Source organism: Hirundo rustica, chromosome W, assembly GCF_015227805.2.
Source record: "Hirundo rustica isolate bHirRus1 chromosome W, bHirRus1.pri.v3, whole genome shotgun sequence".
Taxonomy (NCBI): domain Eukaryota; kingdom Metazoa; phylum Chordata; class Aves; order Passeriformes; family Hirundinidae; genus Hirundo; species Hirundo rustica.
In genome coordinates, this window is record NC_053487.1 from 11,679,225 (window position 1) to 11,699,193 (window position 19,969).

A 19,969-nucleotide genomic window follows, 5' to 3' on the forward strand; every position below is an offset into this window, starting at 1 on the left:
TCAACCGGGATCCCCAGGTCCCTTTCCACAGTGCTGGTCTCCGGCCTCTTGTTCCCCAGTCTATCCATAGATCCAGGGTTACCTAGTCTCTGGTGCAGAATCTGGCAGTTGTCTTTTTTAAACTTAATACAGTTGGTGATTGCCCAGGCAATGACTACAAGAGATATAAAATATGGGCACAGCAATAAGTTTATAGTCCTTTTTCAATGATTCTGCTGGCTTTATGAGAGAACTTCTCTGCAGATACGCCTTGGCCAGAGATATAAATCATTGGATCCCACCCCTCAGGTGTGTCAACTGCACCATTCAGCTTGGTGTCATCTGCAAATTTCTCAGGGTGCATTTGATCCCTTTGTCTATGTCAATATAGAAGATATTAATTAACACTGGTCACAATACAGATCCCCGGAGGAACACCAGTTGTCATTGATGTCCATTGGGACTCTGAACCGTTGACCACTACCCTCTGGATAAGACTGTCCAATTACTTTTTTATCTATCAAACAGTCCACCCATCAAATCCATCTCTCCCCAACTTGAGAGAAAGATGATGTGGTGTCATCATTGAGATGGCCACAGCACTCAAGAGTGCTCCTTTAAAAACTTCAGAGGGCTCCAAGTATCAGTCCCATGTTACCTAAAAGTCTTTCATACCTTTTCTATGTTGCACTCCCATGAGTAGCTCCACACAGCTCTGGCTCTCTCTCCTTCTTCTATCTTCCTTCTGCATTTCCAGCTCGCTGCTTCCTGTCCCTAGTATGGCCACCTTACCCTGTCTTTCCCTGTACAATGTTGTACCCTTTCTGTCCCTCACACAACCTCCTGTCCCTTCCTTCTCACAGCACAGCCAGCAGACTCCAACTGACTCTTATCCCACCTAATTCACTCTTTTATCACACCCATAGCTGTGAGGGCAAGGCTGTTCCCATTCTTTGATAATTAACACAACTGTAATGTATGGGGGACAAGATTGCCTTTAGCACTATCTCTATCTGTCTCCCCACAATGTGGGGGATTGTGTCAAAGGCTTTACAGAAGTCCAGATAAATGACATCTGCAGCCCTTCCATTGTCCACTGTGCTAGTTTTGCACAGAAGTGATTTTTCTGGGAAGAGCTATAGCAAAACTAGTTAGTGACTAGGTTTGAATTTTGATATTTGGTGAAGCCACTAGAAAGGTGACCCGCTTCTGTGAAAACACAGGTTAAAAATCGGGGAAAATCTCGGGAAGCTCTCTTTCTTTTTGGTTTGGCAAGAGGAAACAGGGGCCGGTGGGGCTAGCCCTGCTCTGCCGCATGGCCCCTGGGCTTGGTGTGGTCTGGACGGGCCCTGCCGCTATTGTAGCTCTGGCAGGGCCAGGCCTGGTGGCTGCCAGGCAGGGGGAGGGGAGGAAAGAAAGCCCCATCCCGGCCAGATCAGGCTCAGCAGCTGTTAATATCTTGCCACTAAATTGGCTCTTCTATGGCAGCCCTGGGAGGCCTGGCAGGGCTGGGCTGGGCCCCCTTTCCCCCTCTCTCCCCCAGCAGCTTCCAGGTGGAGGAAGGGTGGGGAAGCCCCAGCTGTGGGCATGCTGCTGTGAGATCTTAGCTGTCTCTCCCCCTAGCACACTCTAGTCACTGCTACCAAGACCCTTTGCAGAGGGAGGGGCTCAGCTGCGCAACAGATGCTGGCTCAGACCCAGTATGGCCTGAATTTACTACTTTTGGTCACACCCCAGAAGAACTATTACACCTTCTGCAGACCTGGGAGAGATTTAACTCTTTTTTTACGCAGATGAAACTTGCAAAATATCAAATTTTCTTTGAGGGAATGACTTATTAAAGAAATAAGGGTATTGATCTAGTATCGATACCCAACTGTGATGAACAAAAACTCTCCAACAGTTTAAAGTTGGAAAGTGTATGTTTATTACGGCCGGGCAGCACGCGGGATATTTCCCTAATTCGCACTGCGAAATTCACAGGTAATTACAAAGCCTTTTATTTACAAAAGTGTTGAATATCCAAAATACAAATACATATTCATACCCCTGTCACCTCCCATTCCTCGCTTCATATGCTAATTGGCAAAAAGGCTATTAAGCATGCGTACTTTGTCTCCTAAAATGAGTCGGGGGTCTATTCTGGGGAGGGGTCACCCAAAATGAGGAAGTAAGATGAGTCTTCCTCGTCCTGACCTTTCTACCTTTTTAATGCATTCATGACAAATGAATCCTTGGTAGAACTTATAGTTTCCTGTGTTCAATGGGTCCTTTAAGCAGGAAATCTGCAGCTATCTTATGTCCTATTTACCACATTTTGGTTTTCATTACAAGCACAGCTACATAAAGCTGACAAGCAATGAGTTACTAAATCCGGGATATCTTATCTAAGATCTGGCTTCTGTTAACTGTGAACAAAGCTTACCTATCTACTTCAGCTATTTCAGCAACTTATTATCTTAACTTTCCTAAAAATCCTTAATTCTCCAAAATTAATGTCTCAGGAGAGAAAAGGGACAGAGTAGAGACATGTAGAGAGATAATATGAAGACATCACAATCAGTGAAGGAAGAGTTGAAGCCTAGATGGAAGAGAATGAAAAGATGCCTTAGTTTTAAACTGAAATTCTTTTGTAAGCCATAGTAATAGACTGTAATATGCTAGAATATCCCTTTAAATCATAGAAAATATGCATAGGGGAGATTAGAGTATTCAAATTATAAATCTGAGCAAAGGTATTTGTAGTGAACTAAGTAAATATTGAAGTAGCTGTAATCTTATGAGAAGCTTGAACAGAGAAAGAGAGACAAAAATTTGCCCCCAGAAAGAGAAAAGATCTTAGTTCCTAAAGATAAAAAAAACCCTTTGCTTTTAAAATGTTCATCTTTAAAATAGTACCCCATGAGTATCATGGCCCATAATGCAGCTGTGGGAAGGCTGCATAATATGGGAAGGATGTCACAACTGCAGATTCACGAGCACCTGCTTTTGTGAAAATTAAAAGCTACAAGAAGACTGTCTGTCTTGTGGGAAGTTTCCATAGCAGACCAAAAGAGACTTCTTTCTCTAAATGAACTGATGAAAGACTATTTTATAAGTAGTAAACTGACCAAGGGTTCTAAATTTTGTCTCTATACACTGTCCGTGAGAAGGGAAAAGAATGTTGTGGGGGAGGGGAAGTGTTTTGAAGGTTTCATTTTGATTCTTATTAATTTTTTCTTTCTCTTGTAATTTTGTTAATAAACCTGTCTTTATACCTTTTTAAGTTTTGAGCCTGCTTTGCTTCTCTCCTAATCCTATCTCACAGCAGAAAAAGAATAAATAATTCTAGGAGACACTCAAACCACTACACTATTTTTGGAAAACAAAAATAGGCGAACTTGAAACCACTACATCCACAGATATAGACACTCCATCATAGAAGGCCACTGGGTTGGTCAGGCAGGACTTATCCTTGGTGAAGCTGTGCTGGCTGTCTTGAATCACCTCTCTGTCCTCCATGTGCTTTAGCACAGCTTCTAGGAGGATCTGTTCCTGGATCTTCCCAGGCACAGAGATGAGGCTGACAGGGCAGTAGTTCCCAGGGTCCTCCTTTCTACCCTTTTTAAAGATGGGTGCAATATTTCCCTTTTTCCAGTCACCTGGGACTTCACCTGACTGTCACAACTTTTCAAATATCATGGAGAGTGGCTTGGCAACTACATCAGCCAAATTTCTCTAGACTCTGGGATGAATTTCATTGGGTCCCATGTACTTTTGCACATTCAGATTCCTCAGGTGGTCGCAAACCTGATCTTTACTTACAGTGGGAGGGACTTTGCTCCCCCAGTCCCTTTCCTGCTGTCCATCCACTTGAGAGGTATTGAAGACTGAGGCAAAATGTTTTTGAGTACCTCAGCCTCCTCCTCTTCATCTGTTGTTACCAGTTTTCCAGCACTGTTTATTGAGGGAAGTACACCTCCTTTGACCTTCCTTTTCTGGGTGTGCTGGCTTGAAGGCAAAACCAGGGAGAGACTCCAAGTCAGAAAAAACAATTTAATAGGAGAGAAAAAAAAGGTAAAATAAAATAAAACATGCAATGGTACAAAAGATCACTGACAGAGTCAGAATACAACCTGAAACCATGGTGGTAGCAGTCCAGATGAAGTGGTCTTGTTGAAGCAGTGATCCCCTAGAAAGGTCTGGTAGGTCTTGTCCTCTGGAAATCCAGTGGGTAAGGCTGCCTGTGCTGTCCCAAATCCCAGATTATATCCAGGTGGGAATGCTTGGCTCCTCCCCCTGGGCAGAGCATCTCACAATGGGCTGATATAATTTTATCAGTTTTGTAATGGGTCCTTGATTGTCCATTAAACAGAGATAGCTCCTGGAGGGAGTTATCTATGAGTCATGCAGGAAGGCATTGATGGGCCATTAACAGAAGATAGTCTGGAGGGAGGGGGCAAGGGAAACACTGCCCAACCTAGTTTCAACAGCTCATGTAGATGGTGATAGAATACATACTTTGGGCACCTCTTACATTGTAACCTAGGACACTGGGTCACAGATCTTTAGAAGCCCTTCCTGGTTTTTTTTTTGCATCCCTACCCAGGTTCAGTTCCAGTTTTACCTTTACCTTCCTCACCCCATCCCTACACAACTGAAGTTCATCCCTATACTCTTCCCAGGATACCTGTCCTAGTTTCCACTGCCTGTTCATTTGCTTCTTTCCCTTTACTTCGACCAGCAGGTCAGACATACCAGTCTCCTGTCTTCTTTGCCTGATTTCTTGATCCTGTGGATTGTTAGCTCTTGTGCTTTATGGAAGATTTCCTTAAAGTTCTGCCAGTTCTGTTCCATTCCCTTGTCCCTGAGGGCAGTCTTCCAGGGGATCCCACTGACTATCTCCCTTAAGAGCTGGAAGTTTGCTTTCCTAAAGTTCAGGGGCCTGATTTTACTCCTTACCTGACCCATATCCCTCAGGATTGCAAACTCCACCAATGTGTGATCACTGCAGCCCAGGCTGTCTCCAATCTTGATGTCCCTGTGTCTTGGTTTGAAAGACAGGTATCTGCTAGGGAGGGGCGGGGCCTCTCTAGGAATGAGGAATTCCAATCCCCTCCCTCCAAGTTATTATAATTTAGAAGATTAAAGAGGCTTTTCAGGCAGGGCTATGGGGAAAAGAATAACAGCTCTTTACTAGTATGTATAACAAGGCAAAAAACCAACAACTACAGCATTAATAATAAACAGAACCAAGAACCTCGAGAGGCTTTGTTTCACAAAGCCCGAGGCAGTCTGATCTCTTGGGACTCCAAGAGCACTAAGCTGGAACGGTGGAAACTCCCGGGCTGGTGTCTGGGACAGCAGGATATCTCTGGCAGGCAGGGAGGAATGTCCTGGCAGGCAGGGAGGTGTCCCAGCAAAGTGAGCAGTGCTGAAGAAGCAGCGACGGCTGGACAGGGCTGGCCCAGCTCCAGCAGGGCAGGCAAAGGGGTTCAGAATTCCTGGGCACACAAAGCAGATGATGGTAGATTTCCCAGGACCGGACTTTCTGTTGACAGTGGACTCCTCCTCTAGCAAACAGCAGCCTGACCGTCCTCTCCAATGTTGAGAGCAGGAAGAACCCTCAGCTCCCCCAGCCCTGTCCTTTTTCCTCCCCCAAAACTCACGTGATCTTCCCCCTCCCGACTTTCGGCCACCTCCTTTGTGTTGGTCAAGCACCATCTAAGCACCAGTACTTAGTCTCTTAGCAACTTATGGGGAAAAATTCTATAAGAAAAAAAAAGGAACAAACCTAACCCCCAACACCCTGATTAACTCACTTGTGTTGGTGACCAACAGATCCAGTAACACATCCCCTCTGGTAGGGCTATTACCTGGTTCAAGAAGTTGTCATCCATACATTCCAGGAGTCTTCTGGATTGCCTACAGCTTCTTGTGCTACTTTCCCAGCTGACGTTGGGGTGGTTGAAGTCACGAAGCAGGATGAGAGCTTGCAAATGCAATGTCTCCTGTAGCTGGAGCAAGAAGGCTTTGTTAATGGGCTCCCCTTGATCAGGTGGCCTGTACTAGACACCAACCCCAAGGTTCCCTTTTTTGCCTTGATCTCTGGTCCTTACCCAAAGGCTTTTGACCTGCTCATGGCTGTTCTTCAGAGACAGCTCTTCACTGTAGGTGATGACATCAAATGCAAAGAAAAATCTAAATGTAAGAAATAATCTAAATATAAAAAATCAAAATGTCAATATCAAGATAGCAGTGATGATAAAACACACTGATGCAGTTATAGCTTTGAGCTTTGCTTTAGGTGTTGCTTTTCTCTTCTTCTTGTCTGTTTCTTTCCTATTCAAGCTCCCTTTTATTTTAATTTTGTTATAGATAAACAACTGCCTTCTGATTGGTCCTTGTCCCCTCTGCTAATTTTGTAACACACAAAACACATCTCAAGCATTCCATGCATGTGATTGTTTTCAATCACAGTAAGTTACACACTCATATGATGGTCTTCCACTGAAGTAATTTTTTCACAGCATGCTCAGCAAATACAAAAATTAGCAGAGCCTTTAGGGTTAATATTCTCTTGTTCTAATCCTGGTTAGGATGCCGGGTGTCTGGCACTGTTCCCACACTTCACAAATCCGCCTCTTGATTCAGAGAGAAACCCCTCTGCCTCTCCTTCCTCCCCTGTCTTTTCTGAACGGCCTGTAGCCATTGATAGTCACACTCCAGTCATGGAATTCATCTCACCAAGTTTCAGTAATGGCAACGAGGTCATAACTTTCTAGCAGCACAGTGGCTTCCAATTCCTGTTTGTGGCCCATGCTGCATGCATTGGTGTAAAGGCACCTCAGCTGGGCTGTTTGCCATGTATCCTTCCTAGAACAACATTCCTTAATTCCTTTGAGATATTTCCCTGGTGTTTCCCTGTTGGCTTCTGTTACTTCAGGAGTTCCTGGCTCATCTCCATAAGACTGCAAGTGTGCTCCAGTGTGGCCAGCACATTTCAGTCACCACCAGAGGACCCTCACTTGCATTCCATCCCTCTAACCTTGGTCTTTCATCCCAAAGCTTCACAGGTACAAACCTGATGTAGTTCCCCTTCCCTCTCACATCTAGTTTAAAGCCCTGCCAATGAGCCCCACTAGTTCCTGAGCAAAAACTCTCCTCCTTCGCTGAGAAAGGTGAGTTCTGTCTGATGTCAGCATGTCCAGTGCTGCATAGCCCATTCCATTGTCAAAACCCCCCAAATTATGGTGGTGACAACAGCTGCGCAGCCACATATTAATAGACTGGACCTGTCTGCTTCTTCCAGTGCTGCTACCTTCAACTGGAAGTTTAGAGGAGAATATAACTTGTGCCCCAGAATACTGGGATATATCTGGAACTGTGTATATATGTATCTTGGCAGCATAGACAGCCAGTCAAATCACAGTACACTGACTCCTATCTGTATTGTTGAAGTCAATGACCAAAAAATGCAGATGGGGAAAAAACTGATTGGTTGGATTGCCCAACAGGAGTTGACATGTTTCCTCTTTAAAGATTTATATACATAGAGGGAGGAGACACAGTGTTACCCTGGTTTTTCTGAGTTTCTTTATTAGCCTTTTGATTTTCATAAATGGAGTCAGATCTTTTAGTTACTGTAGAATATTAGAGCAGTTTTTCTACCTTTCCCACAGAAGTAATATAAACAAATCCTTTGTTTTTCATTCTTTGTCCTTTGTTTGCATATTTCTAACCTGAAAACAATTGTAACTGACAATTCGTCTGGCCACTGAGGCTGAGGGGTGGAAACCCCAAAAAGCCAATCTTCTGCTAGACCCACAAATGTATAAAAGTAAAAGAATAAACAAAGGGGTCTCTTCTCTCCGCCCTTTCAGCTGGAAGCTGGATCAGAAGAACCTCTGCAGAAATCTCTTGTCTTCGTGTGATTTCTTTGTGTTTCACAGTGACAGACACAGGATAGTTTAATTTGAATAATTGAATAATTGGGCTTTGTCGTTGGTTGGGGGCAAGAAGGCTTTTTTATGGGGTGGTGGGGGTTTGTTTTTTTTCTTCTCCCCAAGGACCTGCAGTTGGAATTACTCTCTGTATGCTCTTCTAAGATAGCTGATTAGTATTTATCAAGTCTTTTAACATATCAGCTAAAAAGAGGTAACAGAGCAGAGAAGGCAACAGGCTGCCATTTTGAACCTCAGTGTATCTGAGTAACTTAAATCCCTGATTGTTGGTATATTGTCTTGGTTTTACAATAGGATGAATTAGTACTTTGTGTTGTTTTAATAGGTGATGCGGATGACACTGTCAACATTGAATTGGCGAAGACGGGAAATGGTGAGGTGGTTGGTAACATGTGCAACAGAAATAGGTATGTTCTGAGATGCTTCTCAAGGGCTCCTGCCTTTTTGTCAGCTAATCTTAGAGGGCTTGATCTTGCTTGTCAACACTCAGGCTCTGCAAATATGTCCTACCTTCTGTTCCTCTTTAAAATCCCCTTTTTAGAAAACTGTAATTATGTCAATTGTGGCTCTTTCTCGCTCTCTCGGAGCCCCAGTCCCATTTTTGCCTCAGCTAGCTTGAGAGACAAACCACAGTTGGAAGGAATTTTCCTCAGGGCCCTAAAGAACCCAGAGTGGCTATGAACCTTTTCCTTTAGAGTGAGCAGGTGCCTGCTGATGGCAAAAGGAAGGGTCTGCACCTGAACCGATGGGAATCAGGGATTTGTTCAGTCTTTCTCCTGTGGTCCTGCCCCTGCCTGGGTCAAGAGCCTGGTCCCTGTCCCCGAGCCAAGAGAGCGATCCACGGGCTTTTCCTGGCTTTTATCCAGGGGGAAGGGGCTAGAGGCGGGGACAAGCCACTACACAATCAGGGATAAGGTGGGAGTGGAACAGAGTTGGATTACATTCCAGTGTGGGAGAATGGGCAGGGAAAAGGAGCAGGGACAAACTTTGGGATGATACAATTTCCAGGGGAACAGGGGAGTACAGAAGAAACCATTACAAAACCCAATATAAAAATGAAATACAATATAAACCCAAATAATGCACATCAAAATCTCCCCCTTTCTTATCAAATTGAGAAGGAGGAAGGCTCACTCCGTGGGAGATGCTCAGAGTTTGGATCTTGAGTACCTTTAAAGCTGAAAAATAAAAAATGACATCTAGTGCAAACAAACTGTTCAGAAAAACACTGTTAAGGAAAAAAGGATAATTAGAAGGAGAGGGTTTGGCACTTTCTCCTTCTCCAGGCAGCACTGGCCGCTTGTGGGGCCTCTGCAGGTGGCTTTGCACTTTTAGGGATGAAAGGTTTCACCCACTTGGCTGGCACCCACTTGGGACCTGAGGGAGTGGACACATAGGCATACCCACGACCCCAGGTGATCAGATCATGAGGACCCTCTGTTTCCCTGGTTGCTGGATCCTTTACTATTACCGGTGGCTTTGCTTTCAGCTGCAGTTGGCAGTTCTCTCTGAAATGGTGCACAATCGGTGGGTTAAGATTTTCAAACGTGCAATTTAAAAAGTTCAGAGTGAACAAGGCTTTGGATAACCGGATTTGGGGTGTTTCTATTTTTAGAGACTGATGTTGTTGGCTGAGGACCCTTTTGAGATTTTGGTGGGTCCTTTCCACGATGGCCTGATCTGTCGGGGAGTAGGGGATGCCTGTTTTGTGCTCTACTCCCCATTGCTGCAGGAAGCTTCTGAACTCCTTGGATGTGTACATGGGTCCATTATCAGTTTTTATTGATTTGGGGATGCCCAAGAAGGAGAAAGCCTGTATTAGGTGTTTCATGGCATCACTAGACTTCTCCCCTGTGTGGGCAGAGGCCCAGACAGCTCCAGAAGAGGTGTCCACAGATACGTGGACATACCTTTGCCTACCAAAGGACATGATGTGTGTCACATCTGTCTGCCATACCTCACAGCTGTTCAATCCCCTGGGGTTTGCTCCTGCACTCAGGGCTGGGAGTATGTGTTGTTGACATGAGGGGCATGTTGCCACAATCGCATGAGCCTGCTCCTGAGTTAGGTGGAACTGGCGGACTAGGCCTGATGCATTCTGGTGAAAAAGCTGATGGCTGATTTTGGCTTGTTCAAAGATGTTTGGGAGTGGGGCCATCTCCACAGGTGCAGCAGGAGCATCAGGCCTTCTGTTGCCCTTGGCTATGAACCCTGGTAAGTCGGTGTGTGATCTGATGTGCATCACATAAAATTGTTGCTCTCGATGGGAGACTAGATTTACTAGTTTTGAGAGCAAGTTGAAAAGTGAAGTGTTGGAGACCTCACTCAGTACAGCTTGCTCAGCTTTGGATACTACACCTGCTACATAGGCCGAATCTGTGACCAAATTGAATGGTTCAGGAAACCTTTCAAAAGCTCTAACAACTGCAACCAACTCAGCTACCTGAGGTGATCCTTCCACCTTGACAATATCTTTCTCCCACTGCTGAGTTTGAGGATTCTTCCAAGTTATTACTGACTTGTGGGATGCTCCGGATGCATCTGTAAAAATGGTTAGAGCCTTTAAAGGCCTCCTGCTCTCAACACTTTTTAATGACAATTTGAACTGAATTTGTTCTCTGAATGATTTGTGAGCAGGCCGATGAATTGAAATTTGACCTGTGTAACTATCCAGAGCAAGCTGCAGAGCTTCATTGTCATGAAGCAGGTACCCCAAAATTGCTTTTGTGATTTGGCCCGAGTTTACCTCAACTGGGATGTGAATGCACTCAAAATCACATCCTGCCAACTCCTTGATCCGTGTCCTGGCTTTCCGAATCAATTCTGCTACCAGTTCCTGTGGCCTGGTCATTCTTTTGGACCGGTGGTGACTGAGGAAAACCCACTCTATGATTAAGAGGGGGTCCTTACAGTCTTTGTCCTTTTTTGATTTTTCCACTCTTTCCCACTGAAAAAATCATCCCTTGTAAGTGTGGCAATTTGCCTAAAATGATGAATTTAAATGGCAAGTCTGATTTGCACCTGTTGGCCTGTCTGGTGGCCATACAGTCCTGTACCTTTTCTAGGGCTGCTCTTGCCTCTTGGGAGAGGGTCCTAGGAGAACTTAGCTTCTCTCCCCCTTTCAACAGATATAAGAGGGGGTCTAGGTCTTCAGTGGTCAGACCTAGCCAAGGTCTTACCCAATTTAAGGACCCACACAACTGCTGGACATCTGCTAAGGTCCTGATGTTATTTTTGACAACCAATTTTTGCGGCTCAATGGTCTGCTTACCAATCTCCAGACCCAGGTACTTCCAAGGTGGCATCCTTTGAATCTTTTCCTCCTGAAGCTCGAACCCTGCAGCAACCAAAGAATTGATTGTCAGGTCAAGCATGTGGGACAGTAAGTCATCATTGGGGGCACACACGAGCACATCATCCATGTAGTGCAGGATGATGGCTTCTCCCTCAGCTGCGCGCACTTAGGACAGCAAGGAAGAGAGGTACCGCTGACGAATAAGTAGTGAATTCCTTGCCCCCTGGGGAAGGAATTTCCAGTGGTATCTTTTCCTCGGAGCTTCTCGGTTGAGGGTAGGGACCAAGAAGGCGAAACTTGGGGCATCGTCAGGGTGCAGAGGAATCTGGAATAACCAGTCTTTGATATCAATAATTACCAAATTCCAATTTAGGGGGAGCATTGCTGGGGATGGCATCCCTGGCTGGAGAGAACCCACGTCCTCAATGACATTATTAATTTCACAGAGATCGTGGAGGAGCCGCCACTTGCCTTTGTTTGCCTTTTTTATAACAAAGACTGGGGAATTCCACGGAGACGTGGTTTCCACAATGTGGCCTTTAGCTAGCTGTTCATCCACTAGCTCCTGAAGCACCTTCAATTTTTCTTTACTGAGCGGCCACTGCTCTACCCAGACTGGTGAATCAGTTAGTAGAATAGGCAAAGGCCAAGTGAGACAATACTTGATTAATGCAGTGTAACTTCTTTCCCCTTCAAGGTAGGGACATCCATAACCCAGATTTCCCCTTCTTCACTCCATGCTGGGTTTGGGTTTGAGGCTGAAGCAGAGAAAATGGTAGTGGTTATTGGTTGTTACAGTATGCTACAACGTTTCTTGCTCTGAAGGGTGAGGCTCAAAAAGAGTGGTGCGAGCAGTCTTGTCAGCTGTGGGGAAGATGAACTTGAAAACAGGTGACTGAAATGCTGAGTTTGCATCCCACTGTGTGGCAGACAAGATCTCATGATGGTGTTCTCATTGTTGTTTGTTTTCTTGGTTTCATTTTTTTAAGCCCCTTTGTAAATCCAAGCTTAGAGTGTAAGGCTTATTTATTAGTGGCTATGGCATTGTGCAGGCCTCTTGTCTGCACTGGAAAGCAAACCAAACACTAATGTAACCCAAGCCTTTCTACAATATTGCTCATAGTATTTCCCTAATAAAAATCTTTATGTTCAAGCGCATATCAATTCAATACAAGATGTATCTGAAAAGCCTGTTGGGAGAGGGTAGAGGTTAGGATTTTTTATTTTACTTCTTTTAAAACTGTGCTTAGTATTAAATATCATGGTGTTCTATTAAATGAGACATTTGGCATGCTTTCATATTCTTTTGTGCATGGGCTGTACTGTGAGATGCACATTAAGAAAAGAAGTTAAAATTGCCTTTTGAGTGTTTGGTGTGAGGGCTGCTTTTGAGTGATACAATAAAAACAAATGAGCCAGAACTTGTTATCCCAATTGTCTTAGATAACAAGTAAAACAGCTCAGTTGTCTCACTGTGATATAAAAGCTTATCTTGCAGACTTTTTTTGTTATCTGCATTTTAGTCATTGCTACAGAGTGTACAGTTAGCCTTTGTTTTAATGTCCTTTTGCTCACATATTATCTGGTTTAGCTTTTCTTGCTGAAGCTTGTCTCCTTCAGTGTACTGGCAACCTCTTTGAATAAAATCTTTTGCTGAAATCTATATCTGCTAGGTTTTGTCAGTTGTGCTTAATCCTTTCTTTCTCTCCCCAGGTGTTTATGCGTTGGATAGTATAGTGCAAAACTGGTTTACACTTTTCACTCCAACAGAAGCCACTAGTATTGTTGCTACAACAGTGATGTCCAACAGCACCATTGTCCGTCTGCATCTGGACTGTCATCAGCAGGAGAAACTGGCCAGCAGTGCTAGAACACTTGCTCTACAGTGTGCCATGAAGGATCCTCAAAACTGTGCCCTCTCTGCTCTGACCCTATGTGAAAAGGATCACATTTCTTTTGAGACCGCTTACCAAATTGTTCTAGATGCTGCTACAACCAGCATGAGCTACTCACAGCTTTTTACTATAGCACGATACATGGAACACCGTGGTTACCCTATGCGGGCCTATAAGCTGGCCACTTTGGCCATAACGCATCTCAACCTGAGTTACAATCAGGACACACACCCTGCCATTAATGATGTTCTCTGGGCATGTGCACTCAGCCACTCTCTTGGGAAAAATGAGCTAGCAGCTGTAATACCTCTGGTGGTCAAAAGCGTCAAGTGTGCAACAGTATTGTCAGATATTTTGCGCAGGTGTACTTTGACCACTCCTGGCATGGTGGGACTCCATGGAAGGAGGAATTCTGGTAAGCTCATGTCATTGGACAAAGCCCCTTTAAGACAACTCTTGGATGCCACGATCGGAGCTTACATTAATACAACTCATTCACGTCTCACTCACATCAGCCCACGACACTATAGTGAGTTTATAGAGTTCCTCAGCAAGGCCCGAGAGACCTTCTTAATGGCTCATGATGGACATATACAGTTTACACAGTTTATTGATAACCTAAAACAAATATACAAAGGCAAAAAGAAACTGATGATGTTGGTTCGTGAGCGGTTTGGTTGATGAAAATGAGTGAAGGGAGGAGGTGGTTTGTTTTTACTTGAGCCTGTCTTTGTATCCTTTTGAAACAAAGCCACACTGGTATTATATGTGTATAGATATACTGAGTTTGAAAACTAAACTGTCATGTGAAAGTTTGTGTGTTTAAATTTTTTTCCTTTTTTCTGTTTTGTGTGAGAGAGGTTAAAAAAAGGTTTGGTTTACACTGAGTATATGTTGTCAAGTGGCAAAAGCCCACATCACTCTCCTGTTCTTTCTGTATATGTTCGCAGCCTCAAAAACAAAACATATATTGCAATGGCTTAAAAAAGCAAACAAAACACCTCCATCCTGTGATAAGTACCTCAAATGGATTCAGCTTTACTCCTTTTTAACTCATCATTATATTTCAACATATTTAAACAAATCGACAAATTAAATACTAGTAGTTAAAAGGCTGACCATGTGGCTTTGCAGTGCTGTTCATCCAGAAGCATGGCACACAATGCTTGTGCATGTGGAAACTTAGCGACTGTCAACATACATTCTCAGGGATTTATCAAAATAAATTTTTTAAAGTATGAGAGCATTTATTGTACTGTATATATATTATATTAGATGTCTGAATATTGAAAAATCTAACATTAATTTATAAAAAAAATCAACTCTATGTAATACAAAATACTTGAAGCTGCAGTAGCTTGGTTTTAAAGAAAAACTATCTGAAGGACTAAAGTGCGCCTTGCTTCAGGGTTGGCTCACGTGGTGAACTATATGCTGGGCATCTCTTCAGCACCATCTTTTGGATTGCATGGTTGGAATGATACCTACTGGGGAAGTTTTTATATATATGTATGTATGTATATATATATGTATGTATGCATGCATATATATGTATACACATAAACACATGCTTATAACAGGCACTATAGTAAAGAGGGACAACAAAAAAAATATACAACCAGAGCAGCAAGCCTTAGCATTAAGAATACAGTATGCCAGAATTGGGGTTTGTGCCTCCTAGCCTAGGAAATGTAAAGAAATATCATTTTTTGACACAAAATGCAAAATGATTGACTTGATACATTACATCTTTGCAGTGAGCTAATAATAAGCTAACCTTTGTGCACAAATATATATATATATTATATATATTCTGCATAGGTATTTTGACTTTGTGCAGGACAAAGTTGTGTAGGTATGACTGTTCTACTTTTCTGTTCATTTTTCTAATATATTTTATTTTCTCTAGAATTACTCAAACAAAAGCAGCCTTCTATCTTGCCTTGTCTTAATGCTTTAAATTAACCAAACTGGAAATCTAACTACCAAACCATTCATTATATTATTAAATACCAACTTTGATTGCAGTATCGTGTCTTTGCTTTAGCTGATGATTCTGTATCCTTGTGCGTTTTAAAACAGCTTTTGTTTTGGTGCAAAAGTTGTCCAGTGTCTCTTGTTCCCTTCATTAGAGAACATGCTAGAGGTATGTTTGTAGGTATTTTTGTTTAGAAAAACTATTTCATGCTCTCCATTTTATTTATTATAATAGGTTAAAAGGTTGTACTTCTGTACTTCATTACCCATGTAAACATGCTTATGAAGTTGAAATTAAGATTTGATACAATGATGTCAAGTTATTTATGTAACTAAATCACTGTTTTATAAACTTGTTACTGATAACAATTTTTTTTTTTGTTTTGATTAAAATTAGTTTTTTGAAAGTTGATTCTGCCTCCTTTATGGTGTCTGTTTCTGGAGTTAATTTATGTATGGATAGTTCATAGATCTTAAAAGCCAGCTTGCAACTTTGGTGCATTATGGTGATAAGCAATACGACCAAGAAAGAAATGTTTTGTTCCTCAAAAATCTGCTGAGGAACAGTAGTGTTCACAATTACGACAGTTCCTTTGCTCATGGAGGAAGACTAGGTGTGTCAGAGGGACCAAATGCTGCCTGCAGTTGAAGATATGTGGTCTATACAATGAACTATAAGCCTTGATATATTACCCTGGTAGGATGGAAGAGTGTGTGGGAGCATGTTTCCACTCAGTGGATTATATGGGTGACCATGAGAGTTGAGATGTGATGCAGATATATATGAGGACAGTTCATGCTGTTTGGATTTTATAAAGCATTTTGTGTATTCTGAACTGTGCATCTCACTCCACCAAGAATGGAGTTCTTGCTCACCAACTAACAGACAACATTTCTGCATTTTTGGAGTCATTGCTCTGTAAGATGTGTGCAAGTTTTCCAGTCCTCAGTGAATCATGCAATACAGAATGGTTGAAAGTTGAAGAGTGTTCTGCTTTACCAAGATCTTTATCATCTTAGGTATGTTATATGATGCCATATTTGACTACATGGTCTGAACACCTTTACTTTGGGGTTTTTTTGTATCTTCAGCTGAAAACAGAATTAGCATGCATCAAGCAACTATCAGAGATGCCAATGTACCCATGAATTCTGACAGTGAGACTTGTGTCACTGGAAGATTAATGAAGAAAATACCTGAATCTTTGTACAACTTGTCATGTAAATATATGAGTCTTTACCAAGCCTTGCTAACAGCTGAATTGTCCTGACCTGGTAGTACTAACATTCTGCAGTTTCTGTAACTCCTATGCCTTCCAAGTATTGAATTTCCATGATGTTTGCTTCATTACTTTGTCTTAGAATAATTCTCTGCTACAGACAATAAGCAATGAGAAGGATGCTCCATTCTGTAAAAGGATTTGTGTGGGTGTTGGGGCTTTTTTACCTCTTACAAATAATTCAGCATTATGGATATTGTGGATTATATAGATTGAAAAACTGAAGCCTATTTGAAGACAAAGGCTTTACAATGAAACGAGATCTTGATAGTTGCCACCAGCTTTTGACAAGCACAATGGCTTATTCTTCTTCCAGAACTGATCAAAGTTTATTTGATTTGTTTTCACGACTGAATGAAATCTCTTTATATCCTCAGTGGTGCTCTGCAGTGCAGTTCACACCATGTTGTTGTGCATTATTTGGGTTTATATTGTATTTCATTTTTATATTGGGTTTTATAATGGTTTCTTCTGTACCACCCTGTTCCCATGGAAAATGTATCATCCTGAAGTTTGTCCCTGCTCCTTTTCCCCGCCCATCCTCCCACAATGGAATGCAATCCAACAACATTCCACTCCCACCTTGTCCCTGATTGGGTAGGGGCTTGTCCCTGCCTTTAGCCCCTTCCCCCTGGATAAAAGCCAGGGGACCACATGGAAAAATCGCTCTGGGCTCTTGGGACGGGGACTGGACTGGGCTCCTGATCCTGCGGGGGCAGGACCACAGACTGAATAAAGCCGTGATTTCCCTCTGGACCAATGGCAGCCTCTTTCCTTTTGCCATCTACAGGGGCCTGCTCTCCCTAAAGGAAAAGGTTCCAGCCTCTCTGAGATGTTTAAGTCCCTGAAGGGAAAATCCCTCCAGCTGTGGTTTCTCTCTCAAGCTAGCTGAGGCAAAAAGGGAGCTGGGGCTCTGGGAGAGAGAGAGACACCGCAAGTGGTGCCCAAGTGTGGTGCCCGAAGCCACAAGGGGCTCCCAGAAGGCTCGAAGAACCACGTGTGGAGCATGTGACCAAGGAACCTCATGCAGGCACGTGAGTCCAAAAACGTGGCCCATCCACGTAGAGAGACAGACCTGTCAGGCTTGGCGTTTGCTGTGGAGTCTCCGAAACACCGGACTCCACAGAGAGAGGCTGCGGTTTTACTTTGGACTTAAAAAACCCATTGGAGTGCTGCGAAGAAGCTCCCCCAATGGCAGGCTGCTCCCAGAGAAGGCAACCATGTGTTTGTGGACATCCGAACCTGGGAACCAAAACTAGAAGCTCTTTTTGCACCAAAAGGGTCAGTTTCAGGCAAAGGGGAGCGACTGGGAAGTTTTTAGTCTCCAGGCTGCATTTTGGTAAGTATTCCCAACTCGGGAATCTTAGGGAAAAATCTTTCAGAGGCTTTAAACCTCAGGGAGGAGTTTTTCCTTTGGGGGAAGGTTCTCGCCTTCAGGGCAAACCTTCAGGGTACTTTTAAAAGCAATTCAGTTTCGGCTGCGCAGCCCCTGGGTGGAAAAAGTAACAGTTTCTCCTCCCGGCTTTTTTTCTCTCCAGCGAGCTTTTTTTTGTTTGCTTTTTTTTTTTTTCCTTTTGGTTTCACAGTTGCAGTTAAAGGGGACACAGAAACTTAAAATCTGAGCCAAAAATGGGTGCTAGGCTGTCTGTGTCTAAAAAAAGAGTCTTTTACCAAATTTTTAGTGACTTGGATGATGGTGGGACCCATTGTTCAATGAAACAGTTGAAAAAAATTATTTGCTGGGTTTTTTCTCATTTTCCACATGTATCATTAGAACAAATAAGCTTCCCAGAATTTTGGGAGTCTGTTGCAAATAAATTGTCTGAATCAGGCACTCCTAAGGACACAGAAACTGCAAATTTTACTCTTTGGAGCTTGCAAATTCGGTTTGCATTGCAAAAGCGAAATGAAAGGGAAAAAAACCCCAGTTCTTTGTGGATTTTCCCCACTTTCCTAAGTTTCTCCCTTTCCTGACTCCAAAATCCCTTCCCCAAGCTCGGGTATTCTGAGGAAAGCAGCCCACCAGACAGGGCAGGGAAGCTGCAGCTCCCCTGGCTTTCCCCAAATTCCTGAGTCTCCCTGTGTGATCGAGACACGCAAAGGAATCACACGAAGACCAGAGATTTGCAGGGCAGAGATGTTCCTCAGTGAGAGAGCCCAAGGCCGAGCCAAGGCCGAGAGCATCTCTGCCTGTTTATTTCTTACTTTTTATACATTTGTGGGTCTGGTTGTGGATAGGCTTCTGGGGTTATCACCTCCCAGCCAAGTGGCCAGACCAACTGTCAGTTACAGTTGTTTTCAGGTTAGAAATATGTAAACAAAGGACAGGGAATGAAAACAAAGGATTTGTTTATGTTACATGTGTGAGAAAAAAAGCGAAGACTGCTCCTAATATTGTACAGAAGCTAAAGAGACTGACTCCATCTTATGAACAATCAGAAGGCTTTAAAAAACTCAGAAAAACCAGGGTGACGTCCCTGCTCGAGTAATCCTGGCTGAGACGTTAATTTTGAGGAACTAAGGATTTTTAGGAAAGTTAAGATAATAAGTTGCTGAATTAGCTGAAGTAGATAGGTAATCTTTGTTCGCAGTTAACTGTCGCAGTGTCCAGAAATCGTGCTGACCAGCGAAGCCACAGGCTAGCTCAGTGTCTCACTGCGGCAACGTGGTATGGTCGGAGCGGCAGGCAAAGCACACCGCTTCCTTCCTGTGGGAACTTGGATCCCACCGCCAGTGACGGGCACGTAGATGACGTAAGCGACCCCGGCAGCTAAGTGAAAGGCGGACTCTCCCGAGCAGGATGTAACGTAGGTTTATTGAGGCAGGGGGAGCGCGGGGCTCTGCACTCTGCACCTGCTGCCCAGGAGAGACCCTGAGGGCAGGTGCGCGGCAGTTTTTAAGGGGGGGTGGAAACGGGGGTGGCGACAACCGGTCAGCCAGTCACAGGAATTGGGGGGTTAACCGGGGGTGTGAACCATAGAACTGGGGACTAACCACAAAATGATGGGAGGGGGTCTCCCGGGCCCCAGCCTATCACTCGACACCCCTCCCGGAGTTTTCTAGAAGCCAGGAAAGGGTCTCCGAGTGACAGACAGGGCGACCACGAGGAGAGAAGGGGGGATTGACAGCGACAGGTGCAGGGAAGGAATGAATGACAGAAAACGTCCTAACTCATAAGGGGAAAACTAATGCAGAATACAGGGGTATACAGTGGACTCAACCATTATAAAAATAACTTAAAAATCTTACAAAAATAACTTAATAACTTAATAAAAACAATTCTCACACCACCACATCTCCCCCTTTTTTGTTGTTTTTTTTTTTTCAAGAGGAGTGGGACTGGAACGGAGGAGGGAGGTCAGTGATGCTGCGTTGGGTACCCCAGTCCATGTTCTTCTTCATCCGGATCTTCTCCCTCATCTTCCGGGGCCTCTTCCAGCACCTCCTCCAACTCCAGTCCTTCCTCCTCAGGGCTCTCCTCAGTCGGCGCGATGATATGGTTGACTGAGGGGGAGTGTGTGGTGGCAGAAATTAAATTATACAACATCTTTTTAAGTAAACCGAATGCAAGCATAATTAATAACAAAATAAACAAACACA

At 43.6% G+C, this 19,969-nt stretch overlaps 1 protein-coding gene across 3 annotated transcripts in view; it reads left to right on the top strand.

Moving 5' to 3' along the window:
- Positions 1-15,499, top strand: part of LOC120764905 (zinc finger SWIM domain-containing protein 6-like) — a 346,593-nt gene extending 331,094 nt beyond the window's left edge. For all 3 annotated transcript variants that reach the window (XM_040089033.2, XM_040089035.2, XM_040089036.2), the window contains 2 exons: positions 8,248-8,329; positions 12,931-15,499. In XM_040089033.2, the coding sequence (XP_039944967.1) occupies positions 8,248-8,329; positions 12,931-13,793 (945 nt within the window). In that variant the 3' untranslated portion in view covers positions 13,794-15,499. The remainder of the gene's footprint in view (positions 1-8,247; positions 8,330-12,930) is intronic.
- The last annotated feature ends 4,470 nt before the right edge of the window (positions 15,500-19,969 follow it).